General features: G+C 38.6%; 1 protein-coding gene across 2 annotated transcripts in view; it reads left to right on the top strand.

Moving 5' to 3' along the window:
- Window positions 1-12845, top strand: part of VCL (vinculin) — a 102108-nt gene that overhangs the window by 67317 nt on the left and 21946 nt on the right. For both annotated transcript variants that reach the window (XM_045568948.1, XM_045568949.1), the window contains exons 8-11: window positions 616-763; window positions 6663-6816; window positions 7515-7690; window positions 11605-11795. In XM_045568948.1, the coding sequence (XP_045424904.1) occupies window positions 616-763; window positions 6663-6816; window positions 7515-7690; window positions 11605-11795 (669 nt within the window). The remainder of the gene's footprint in view (window positions 1-615; window positions 764-6662; window positions 6817-7514; window positions 7691-11604; window positions 11796-12845) is intronic.

Here is a 12845-nt window from a genome sequence, read left to right as displayed (position 1 = left end):
ATAAACCACGTAGAGCTGGGCATTCTTTGTAAAATTGTTGGTTTACCCTTCCCTGAATCAGAAAGATAATTATCTTGAATAAAAGCTCTTCTCTTCTAGTTCCCATTGAGCAGACTTCCATTTATGTCAACAAAGTCCTTAATTAAGTAGATTAAATGGTGATGCCAATAAGAATTGGAAAGCAAAGTTGACTATATAAAGATAAGACCCAAATAGGTTATTGAGCTAGGCTTTATGGATTTCCTAATCTAATATTTATTCTGTTTTAGATTAATAATTGAATGAATGTGAAAAGCCTAATGGAGGTTGGAGGTGCTAAGTACTATTACATTCTTAGATCTTATTTTCATTATCCATATTCTTACCACAAGCTACTTATAATAGTATCTCCAAATAAATACGGTTCCAAGTATCTTTTTTAGCAGTATCTGTGGTTGAAACCTCACCCTATGGTTGTAAGGGCACTGCTTGGCTGTTAGCTATCAGATCTATTGCCTTCTGTTCACTTGTCTTGTTTAAAATCATCCATTCCTTCATGAATGAAATGACTTGTAAAGTATCCTCTCTAAATAATTAATGTATCAACAACGTAGATATTGAATATCTCTATTTTAGGGGATGCCGGTGAGCAGGCCATCAGACAGATCCTAGATGAAGCTGGAAAAGTTGGTGAACTCTGTGCAGGCAAAGAACGCAGGGAGATCCTGGGAACGTGCAAAATGCTAGGGCAGATGACTGATCAAGTGGCTGACCTCCGTGCCAGGTGAGGTCCCTCTGCCCTTACAGAGCAGCAGTGGATAACTCATTCCTAATGGGTGCCTCAGAAAGCATGTCTCTGCCAATTTTACTGCCTGATCTTTGGCTGATAGGTAACATAGATATATTCTGTTAATTCTTTTGAAATTGAGGTGAACTTCCCCTTTGCTGAATGACTTTTAAAATATACAATTTCCTAGTAATAAAGTTGAAACTTATTCTGTAACTGAAATTGAAATGCAAATCTGTTTTTTTAGTTTCTAGCCATAGGCTTATGAAAAGTAAGGGGCAGTGGTGAAGTCTTGCTTGGGGTAGATATATTTTATGAAGGATGAATAGAAAGGAACAGAGTGAAAACATAGGAATTATTTCATACGTCATTTTAAAAATTATTTATATAGGTTATCCTCTAAGTTGGTAATTTCTGGGCTTTTTTGAATTTCTATTGTTCACCTAAAAGGAAAAGGCTAAAGCACAAAATGTTATTTAAAGAGTTTATTTGTGGCCAGGTGCAGTAGCTCATGCCTGTAATCCCAGCACTTTGGGAGACTGAGGTTGGGGGTTAACTTGAGGCCAGGAGTTCAAGACCAGCCTGGGCAATATAGTGAGAACCCATCTCTACAAAAAATAAAAAAAAATTAGTTGCGCATGCTGGTGCGTGCCTGTAGTCCCAGCTACTTGGGAGGCTGAGGCAGAAGGATTGCTTGAGCCCAGGAGTTTGAGGTTGGTTCCAGTGAGCTATGATGATGCCACTGCACTCTAGCCTGGACAACAGAGTGAGACCCTTTCAGATAAAAAAGAGTTTACTTGAGCCAAAGTAAGGACAGCTGCTTGGAAGACTCAGACCCAAGCAACCTTGGATACGAGCTCTGTTTGGCCTGTGTTACAAGTAGGTTTTTAAAGGCAAAAAAAAAGGGGGGGGGGGTGGGGAGAGGGATTGGGGTTATACAAAGTTTTTTTGTCAGGAATTTTTACTGGTTTACACAAATAACATTGATAAGTGATTGACTATACATTGTTAAGCTATAGGATGTGGGTTGTGGTGTCTAGTGCAGCATTATTAGGTTAAATTATAGCTACTTGTGGCAATAGCAAGCAGTTTCAAGAGGTGAATACGTAGCTCAAAGGGAGGAGTAGGACATGATTGCTGTCTCATTTTAATGTCTCTCTGGGCGTGATAATTTAAAAGGACTTGCATTCCTCACATGAAAGTTCTTTTCTTTTTCTACTATTTTACCATTATTTATTTGGTTTCATAGTTGATTTACCTTCCTTATAACCTCCTCAAGTCTTACCTTTTAGAACTTTTTCCCCCATAAACTAAATGTACATATTTGCTATTAAGAAAATGCAAGATAATATAAATTTGTTTGGAATTCATCCATAGGGTTAATAGAGTTAAGTTCTAAAAGATCTTTCTTTTTTTTTTTTTTTTTTTTCTTTTGTGGAGACAGAGTCTTGCTCTGTTGCCTAGTCTAGAGTGCAGTGGCATCATCATAGCTGACTGCAACCTTGAACTCCTGGGCTCAAGCGATCCTCCTGCCTCAGCCTTCCGAGTAGCTGGGACTACTAGTGTGCACCATGATGTCTGGCTAATTTTTTCTATTTTTAGTAGAGACGGGGTCTTGTTCTTGCTCAGGCTGTTCTTGAACTCCTGACCTCAAGTGATCTTCCTGCCTTGGCCTCCCAGAGTGCTAGGATTGAAGATCCTCATTTTTATGGAATTTTGTAGAATAGGCTTTAAGAAAAATTAAAGTATGATGGTATATATACTAGTGTAGATGAAGTTTAATTTTGCTTTGAGAATGTCTTGAAACATCTTGCTATATTTGGGATACACGGGGTCTACATACAATTAGAACTCAGAAACACCCCCCTACATGTTGTGCACCTTTATACCTTTTGGTCTCAAAGTATTAATGCAATAGACTTAAGAATACAGATTTTTAAAAAAAATTTCAGAATATTGCAGGGGTACAAATGTTTTGGTTACATGTATTGCTTTTGTATAGTTTGAGTCAATGTTATAAGTGTGCCCATCACCCAGATAGTGTGCATTGTACCCGTTAGGTGTGAATTTACCCAACCCCTCCTCCCCACTCCCACCCACTTGATTTCTGTTGAGTTTTACTTCCATATGTGCATATAAGTATTGATTGATTAGTTCCATTTTAATAGTGAGTACATGTGGTGTTCGTTTTTCCATTCTTGTGATACTTCACTTAGAAGAATGGTCTCCAGTTCCAGCCAGGTTGTTACAAAGGGTATCAGTTCCCAATTTTTTTAATGGCTGAGTAGTACTCCATGGTATACGTTGACCACATTTTATTAATCCACTCATGTATTGATGGGCACTTGGGTTGATTCCACATCTTTGCGATTATGAATTGTGCTGCAATAAACATTCTAGTGCAAGTGTCTTTTTTAAATAAAATGACTTCTTTTCCTTTGGATAAATGCCCAGTAATGGGATTGCTGGATCAAATGGTAGTTCTACTTTTAGTTCTTTGAGATATCTCCATACTGCTTTCCATAGAGGTTGTACTAGTTTGCAGTCCCACCAACAGCGTACAAGTGGAAAGTTCCTTTCTCTCTGCATCCATGCCAGCATCTGTTGTTTTGGAACTTTTTGATAAAAGCCATTCTCATTAGAGTTAGGTGGTATCTCATTGTGGTTTTGATTTGCATTTCCCTGATGATTAGAGACATTGAGCATTTTTTCATATGTTTATTGGCCATTAGTCCTTTTTCTTTTGAAAAGCTTCTGTTCATATCTTTTGCCCACTTTTTAATGGGGTGGTTTGATTTTTTTCTTGCTGTTTTGCTTGAGTTCTGTATAGATTCAGGTTATTAGTCCTTTATCAGATATATAGCTTGCAAATACTTTATCCTACTCTGTAGGTTGGTTGTCTGTTCGCTGTATTGATTGCTTCCTTGGCTGTACAGAAGCTTTTTAATTTGATCAGGTCCCATTTATTTTTTTTGTTGCTGTGATTGCCTTTGGGGTCTTCTTCATAAATTCTTTGCCTAGGCCAATAGCAATCAGAGTTTTTCCAACATTTTCTTCCAGAATTTTTATAGTTTCATGTCTTAGGTTTAAGTCTGTTATCCATTGTGAATTGATTTTTGTAAGTGGTGAGAGGTGTATGGATCCTGTTTCAGTCTTCTACATGTGGCTATCCAATTTTCCCAGCACTATTTATTGAATAGGGATTCTTCTCCCCAGTGTATGTTTTTGTCTGCTTTGTCAAAGATCAGATGGCAATATGAGGATAGTTTTATATATCTGGGTTCTCTGTTCTGATCCATTAGTCAATGTCTCTGTTTTTGTGCCAGTACCATGCTATTTTTTTTGGTTACTGTAGCCTTGTAGTATAGCTTGAAGTCTGGCAAATTGATGCCTCCAGAATTGTAAGAATACAGATCTTAAAGGAATGGTTCTTAACCTTTTCTTAGACCAAGATCACATTTATAATCTGTTGAAAGCATTTATTTCTACCTAAAAAGATGCATATAAACATGTCCATACAATATTACATATAATTCCAGAGGTTTGTGGAGTCACTGTAGCCCTGGAAGCTCCAGGGATTTCAGGTTGAGTCTCTGTCTTGAAGGCAAGAAGAAACAGCTTAAATAAATGTGATCTCATTGAACTCAGTGAATCTTTTCTTCTGCTGAGAAGCAGTACCCCTCTCTACCCTCCCCCGCCTCATGAGCATGACAAGAACTTTGTAGAAAGGACAAAAAGAAGTTTTGTTCTCATTCGGAAAAATGCCAATACAGTTTGACAAGATTCTTGGCTCTTCTGATTTCTCACTTTTTGTGCCTTTTCACAGTGTGGTAGACAGTTTTCACTTGGAATTCTCAAACACACAGTTGTATGTGTTTAGAAAAAGATGAATATGAGCAAGAGAATGAGGTACTTGTTGTATGTGATCGACCATTAATCTGGAAAGAGAAAGGGCTTAGAACAGTGATGAGTAGCTACGGGCCTGCTTCACAGTGGAGCCTGCACGATTTTTCACAGTGAGAGATCGGAAAGCTACCTCCCTGTTAGCCCTTCTTAAATACACCCAGCCATTTAACATTTTAGTGGCTGAAATGCAGTAACAGTGTTTTCACTGATATTTTTCTGTTCAACCATGTAGGGTTTCTAGTTGTAAGTATATATTTTTACCCACATGGGACTCAATAAACTTTTTATTTTGAATGAATAAACTAGGTCGCCCATAAATATTTTTACTTTTTCACAGTTGGACTCTTATACCAAAAAGATCCCTCATCATGAATTACTAGCTTTGAAGAAAAAAAGCAAATAAAATCCTAAGGAGTAGGTTTCCTAAAAGTCTTCCACTCTTTTGCCATGTACAAGGAAGGCCTCAAGTCCAAGTAAAAGGTGTATATATACCTTTTGTATACCTGGCAATAAATTTATGGAGTTCATTACCTCAAATATTGGTATAGATGAAAAACAGAGATGAATTTAGAAAAGAGGTTAGATAAATGAATAACAGATCAATACTATTATGAACGGAAACAAAGATGTTTTGGAGTTCATCCTAAAATTAGAAGCTCAGATTAGTATGATGGGCCATGCCATCCTACCAAATGACAGTGTCGCCACCCCTATCATTGACTTTACCAGGCTGGGTGGATTAAAAAAATCTGAGCTTGTATAATGATGACAAATCTCACTTTATGACTTGGAAAGTCTCTTGCATAGAGAAAATAAGTTTCCACTAACTCCTGTCATTTTTGGTAGCAATAGTATACCATATCTGAGAGAGAAAAGTAGTGAAATTAGTTCTTTAGTAAATTGGTGGCAAACAATGGTTTCTTATCACAATGTGCTTTTTCCCCCCTTCTGTACTAACTAGTTTTGATATTTATAGGTTGCCTAGAACTAGAAGGTAGACATTTAAGATTATCATTAGGTTTACTGTAATAATGATGATAATTCAGTAATAATAGTAAGGTATATATTTGTATTGTTTTATTGCCAAAGTATTTTCAAGTGTATTATCTTGATCTTGAAGCCACTCTGTTAAATAAGCAGGGCAAGTGTTTTTACCTACCTTCATTATATAAGTTAAAAAACTGATGCCCGAGAAGGTTAAACGTTATAAACAAGATTCCATAAGTACTAAGAAGTCAGGATTTGAGCATAGATCTGCTTAGTCCCACTGTGGTATGCTTTTAAAACACTATGTGTGCTGCCTTCTGAAACATTTTCAATGTATACTTGCCCGTAAATAAGACAATTTAACGGGCTACTTATTGCTGAAGCACATATTACTATGGTAACAAAGCCCCTGCATAGCAATAAGATCACAAGCATGTTTTCTCACTGAAGTTTGGATTTGGTTATGTAATCACCACCAAGAGAATTTTTTTTTTTTTTTTTTTTTTTTTTAAAGAGGCAGGGTCTCGCTTCTGGGCTCAAGCAATCCTCCCACCTCAGTCTCTCAAGTAGCTGGGACTATAGGCATGTGCCACCACACCCAGCTAATTTTTTGTAGGGATGGGGTCTCACTATGATGCCCAGGCTGGTCTTGAACTCCTGGCCTCAAGCTGTCTTCCCACCTTGACCTCCCAAAGTGCTGGGATTACAGGCATGAGCCACCGCACCCAGCCAAGAATACTTATTATCAAAATGTGCTGGCCTGGTCTTCAAAGTGGTTATTTAATTCCATGAAGCTAATGTGTATTTTTATAAGCAAAAGAGAAAGTAGATGGTTTGGGTGTCATGCTTTGTTTATTTCTTTTGCTTATCCTATCCCAGATTTACTGGTGAAAAGGAAAAAGACATGCATGTTAACAAAAATAACAGGTACTGTGGTATTAGGAATATTATGTTATTAGGTATTTGAGAGAGTACAATGACTACATCTGTCTGTTCTGAGTAGAGGACAAGGAAATTCACCAGTGGCCATGCAGAAAGCCCAGCAGGTGTCTCAGGGTCTGGATGTGCTCACAGCAAAAGTGGAAAATGCAGCTCGTAAGCTGGAAGCCATGACAAACTCAAAGCAGAGCATTGCGAAGAAGATTGATGCTGCTCAGGTAGTGATGATGATTTTCAGGAGGGTGGGAAATAAAAGAGAAAATGTTCCATAAATATCCTAATATCCTCTCTCTCCTCTCATTTACTGTGGTTGGATAATGTTGTTTCTAAGTGATGACTGATTCCCAGCAGTTACCAATGTTAACACCTCCTTTACTACCACAGGTTTAGACTAATGTTTATCTACATTTTGAAATAAAGATCTTAATTTTTAATACTTCAATTAGTTAAAAGTAAGCACTCTGAGTACCAAGAGAATGCTACTTCCTGATGTAGATTACAGAACATTAAAACTATTCCTTGTTTCAGAATCCACAGATGTTTGGTCATAGCAATGTTAAAGGGTTAAAGTTTTTTGCTACTACTCTACTGTAAATGATTTTAAAGCATTTCACAAACACAAATGTTTGAGAAATCAAAGAACTAATAAGATGTGGTTAATTTAAAGATGAGATAAAGCTTGAGAAGGTGCTTTATTCTAATGGGGATTGAAAAATTGATTTTAAAAAGATGAGGGATTGATTCGATCTTCCCTGAGCTAAGAACCTCTGTACAATGATAAGAATCAGCATTATAAAAATGACTACTGGTGTGCTTTGTGATTACTTTAGAAATATTTCTGATGGCCTTGTTAAGTTTAATGTAATGTGGTTCACAAGTGGATTACCGTGTGTTTCTTCTCCATCTGTGTGTGTAGAATTGGCTCGCAGATCCAAATGGTGGACCGGAAGGAGAAGAACAGATTCGAGGGGCTTTGGCTGAGGCTCGGAAAATAGCAGAATTATGTGATGATCCTAAAGAAAGAGATGACATTCTACGTTCCCTTGGAGAAATATCTGCTCTGACTTCTAAATTAGCAGATCTACGAAGACAGTATGTATTTAATCCCTTAAATTGCCCTTTAATGTATTGTTTTCTCTCTCCCCTTCCTCTCCCCTTCTCTTTTTTCCCCTATACATATTTGAATTCCCCTAGGCTAAATGCATGTATGATGCTCCTCCACTGTATCCTCATTGATTCTGTGTGACGTGGCTGGATCAGATACTGCTTCTGTTGTATCAATGATATAACTGAGGTTTAATGATGTATTGCTGGTCACATAATTTTAAATTAATAAATATAATAATATGCTAAGAACTCCTTTTTTGAGATATGTTTGGAAATCACTAAGCTAGGACCTTCCCTGCTTTATCATATTTGTGACATACCTGTTTCATAGTCACAGGAAGAAACTTTTTAAAGAGTCTTGTGTGTGTGTAGGGTAGGGGAGAGGCATAAGCAGGTACTTTCTTACTTCCCAACAATATTATTTTGTAAGTAGCAATTATAAAAGATCCTTAAATTACATTTCCTGGGTGATTGTTCCTGGAACAACATCCTTACTTCCCATAGCCTCCTCTCTTAAAGGCTTTCATGGCATCTACATTGATTATATGGAAAAGAAGTGTTGCTTTCTTCTTTTGATAGGTATTTTTTTCTCTTTAAAGAAGACAAAGCAAAACTGCAAAACATGCTAAAAGAACACTAAGAAAGAGTATAGCATCCAAAGTAAAAGTTGCTCTCTTTTCCACCTCAGTCTTCCAGCCCCATTCTCCAGGGATATCCACAGTCAAGTGTCTTTTTTTTTTTTTTTTTTTTTTTGAGACAGAGTCTTGCTCTGTTGCCCGGGCTAGAGTGAGTGCCGTGGCGTTAGCCTAGTTCACAGTAACCTCAAACTCCTGGGCTCAAGCGATCCTACTGCCTCAGCCTCCCGAGTAGCTGGGCCTACAGACATGCGCCACCATGCCCGGCTAATTTTTTCTATATATATATTTCAGTTGGCCAGATAATTTCTTTCTATTTTTTTTTTAGTAGAGACGGGGTCTCGCTCTTGCTCAGGCTGGTCTCAAACTCCTGACCTTGAGCGATCCACCTGCCTCGGCCTCCCAGAGGGCTAGGATTACAGGTGGGAGCCACCGTGCCTGGCCACATTCAAGTGTCTTGAGATATTTTGCTTTTCATTTAACTTACATGTTTCATCTCCTGCTCTTCCATGGGAGAAGATTAATTTTTTTTTTTTTTTCCAGTGAGGGGTACTTTAGAGTTCTTTGAAGTCTTCTATTGACCAAGCGGGCAGTGCTGGCTAAGAAAGCAAACTCCTGCCTAGGATCGTGAAATCAGTTTGGTGGGAGTAGACATACTTTGCAGGAGGTTGTGGTGATAGATACCAACTTGGGTAACAGCTCAAATTTGATTATATATCAAGCTCAGTCATTTGGAGAGCACTGTTTTATGCCTCAAATCTTGAACTATTTAGGTGGGGAAAACGTGTAGTTTATCAGTTGTAAAATATAATGTCTATACGGTTAGGCCTGTGTTCATTACTATTAACCCACTAGTATAGTGTTTATATTCATAATAGATTTCAAAATATTTAAAGGCAAAGATTCTGTATTCTCAGGACCTAACAGAAGTCCATACATATAATAGGCACTCATTAATGTTTCTTAAGGATGAAGAGATAATTAATGGTAATGGACATAACAGCAGACCTTCATGTGCGATCACTTCTGCCATCATTGCTTATTACTGTAACATACACATAAATGTACATGTACATAACCTCCTGGCAGCAGGAGTAGCCATGATCAGAACCATGTTAAATACCTGCTTTGTCCAGCTTTATAATGGAGAATGTTATAAAAGTCTATACTCATAAAGGAGCTCGTAACAGAGTATCTAAATTAGTCATTCTGGCAGGGAGGCTAATATTTTCATTTTTACAGATGAGACAGATAAGATTAGCCTGAAGGTGACTTTTCTATGGCTAAGTGGACTTGAGATGTAAAATGAGTTAGATTCTTTGTATTTTCATAATGGTTAGAAGTTGAGGTCTCTGGAATAAGGTTTTGGGGGCAGTTATCTCCCTTTGTATATAGTTGTGGTTGTCTTTTTATTTTTGTGTTGATACTCTTGTTCACGTTCTTTGGTTGCAAGGAACTAGCTCAAGTAAAAAATGGAGATTTACTGAAAATATATAGAGGGATCTAATGGAACCCAATACGTTGAACTGTGACTATATCTTGTGGCAACTAGAAGCCCCTCCCTTCACCTCTTCGGGTCTGTTTGGTGTCCTCTATGTCTGTTTCACTCTTTGTGTTGACCTTGTTTATTTACTGGAGAGTTCTTCCTCTGGCTTTGATCTATAGATCGCAGTGAGGCAGCTGCTCTGCTACGTGCGAAACCCCGACCCCGAAGCAGGTCGTCTACGAATGGTTTAGCACCAGGTTCCCCACGAACGTGCGTTGCGTGACGGGCGAGGGGGCGGCCGCCCTTCCGGCCGCACCCAGTTTCCCAGGACGAGGGGCGCTCCGCACCGGACCCCGGTGCCGGCGTGCGGCTTAGTATGACTTTCCAGCTCCAGATCCCATCACTGGTTGATTATGCAGTGTTTTTTCAAGTATGGACTAAGGATCACCTGTCTCAGAATCACATGAAAAAGTTAAAAATGCAGACCCGTGGACCCCACCCCAGACATACTTAATCAGAATCTCTTTTGATGGTGGGTTTAATAATCTGTGTTTAAAAATAAGGCCGGGCGCAGTGGCTCATGCCTATAATCCTAGCACTTTGGGAGGCTGTGGTGGGAGGATCGCTTGAGGCCAGGAGTTCAAGACCAGCCTGAGCACAAGCGAGATCTAGTCTCTAAAAAAAATAGAAAAAATTAGCCAGGCATGGTGGCGTGTGACTGTAGTCCCAGTTACTCAGGAGGCTGAGGCAGGAGATCGATTGAGCCCAAGAGTTTGAGGTTATAGTGAGCTATGGTGGTGCCACTGCACTCTAGCCTGAGGCAACACAGTGAGACCCTGTCTCAAAAAAAAAGATGCCAGGTGACTTTTATTCACACTGGACTTTGAGAACCACTAGAATCTAATTGAGTGTTCTGTCTGACTGTGGATATGTTGTCTTTGAATTAGATAACCACCCAGTTCAATCAGTTATGGCAAAGATTGGGGATTATGTGATACCAAGTGTATAGTAGTGTAAGAGTTAGGATTCAGGCCGGGCATGGTGGCTCACGCCTGTAATCCTAGCACTCTGGGAGGCTGAGGCTGGAGGATTGCTCAAGGTCAGGAGTTCAAGACCAGCCTGAGCAAGAGCGAGATCCCATCTCTACTAAAAAAATAGAAATTATCTGGACAACTAAAAATATATATAGAAAAAATTAGCTGGGCATGGTGGCGCATGCCTGTAGTCCCAGCTATTCAGGAGGCTGAGGCAGAAGGATTGCTTAAGCCCAGGAGTTTGAGGTTGCTGTGAGCTAGGCTGACGCCATGGCACTCTAGCCAGGGCAACAGAGCAAGACTCTGTCTCAAAAAAAAAAAAAAAAAAAAAAAAAAAAAATTAGGACTCAAAAGATAGTATACAACTAGTTCTACTACAACTACTACAACAACAGACGTGGCTGCCTGGGCCCACCTAGTTCCAGAGGGAGCCAGTGTTTTCAGGGATGGCAGGCTGAGGGTGCAGCTAACCTAGTGATGATTGATTGAGCTCAGCTAACCAAATGATTTATTTGAGCTAGACTGATGCAAACTCATATTTGATTTCTTAACTAGGACAAAATAATCTGATTTCAAATTATTGATTACTTATATAAGGTCCAAATAAAGAAACCATCCCTTTCAAACCAAATTAATAGTAATAATTAGCAATTTGTCAACTCATTAGCATTTGTATTAGCAATGAAATTATCTCAATGTGAACTGTGTCTGTGTGTGACAAGAGGGCTGTTTTTTTCCCTGCAGGGGGAAAGGGGATTCCCCAGAGGCTCGAGCGTTGGCCAAGCAGGTGGCCACGGCCCTGCAGAACCTGCAGACCAAAACCAACAGGGCTGTGGCCAACAGCAGACCTGCCAAAGCAGCTGTGCACCTCGAGGGCAAGATTGAGCAAGCGCAGCGGTGGATCGATAATCCCACACTGGATGACCGGGGAGTCGGTAAGGGCATCGGTGCACTTAACCCTCATTAAACTGGTCTCAGTGCAAATAAACAAGTTGTTGATAGGGGTCCTGTAACATCTGTAATTAGGTGCAGAAAGGGTTCTTCAGCCACTAGTAAGTAAGTCATTTTTCAATGTGATTCCATTTCCAAATGTGGGTAATAAAATTCCTGTGATTTAATCAAGAAATATTAGAGACTAGATGATTTTGTTGTGAACAAATAGAAAGGTCCTCTTTGTGTTGAAATGGAAGCTGAACTAATCATTGCCACTCCTATGTATATATCCATTCTATAGTATCTCTGTTATTACTGTCCTTGCAAAGTACAGAATTTTTGAAGACAAGTATAAGGCACTTACCTACCAAGGTTATTTCAGTAGTGAGAGCTCCTGCAACACATAGTCAGCTGTGGAATTTATAACCTAAAATTTTGATTTTGGGGAGACTTTAGGCATGGATCTTAAGAATTAAGGTCATTTTATGATAGTAAGCCTGCTGATGCTGAAAGATCTACTTACTCCCTTTGCTATATCCATTGGATAAAAAGATAAATTTTTAAATTAGTGGTACCCAGAGTTGTGAGGGGTTGGGAAATCTGGCAGATGTATAATTTACTGGTGGAGACATAAATTGGTACAAACTTTTTGAACTTGGTGTTATATGTCAGGTGCTTTTAAAAAGCTCATACCCATTGACTCAGCAATTTGACTTTAAAGGATTTTTTTCTAAGAAATAACTAGATATGTTTCCAAAGAGTTACATATAAGAATGTATGTACACAGTGTAAATGTTTAATGATAAGTAAAAGGTGAAATAATCATGGTTAATATGATAAACTATTACATACATTTTAGATCATGATGTTCAAAGATATCTAGTTAAGTGGAAAAATAAAAAGAATTAAAATGTTAAATAAAAAGGATTAAGGAATAAAAGTTAATGTATGGTATGGTCCCAATTTTGTAAAAGAAATATATGTATGTATAGATGTATGGAATGAATTTGTAAAAAGACTAGAAGGAAATGTTCTAATATATTAAGTGATGG

The sequence above is a fragment of the Lemur catta genome, chromosome 14, assembly GCF_020740605.2.
Source record: "Lemur catta isolate mLemCat1 chromosome 14, mLemCat1.pri, whole genome shotgun sequence".
Taxonomy (NCBI): domain Eukaryota; kingdom Metazoa; phylum Chordata; class Mammalia; order Primates; family Lemuridae; genus Lemur; species Lemur catta.
Note: the sequence above shows the minus strand (reverse complement) of the source record. Positions and strands in the feature narration are given on the sequence as shown.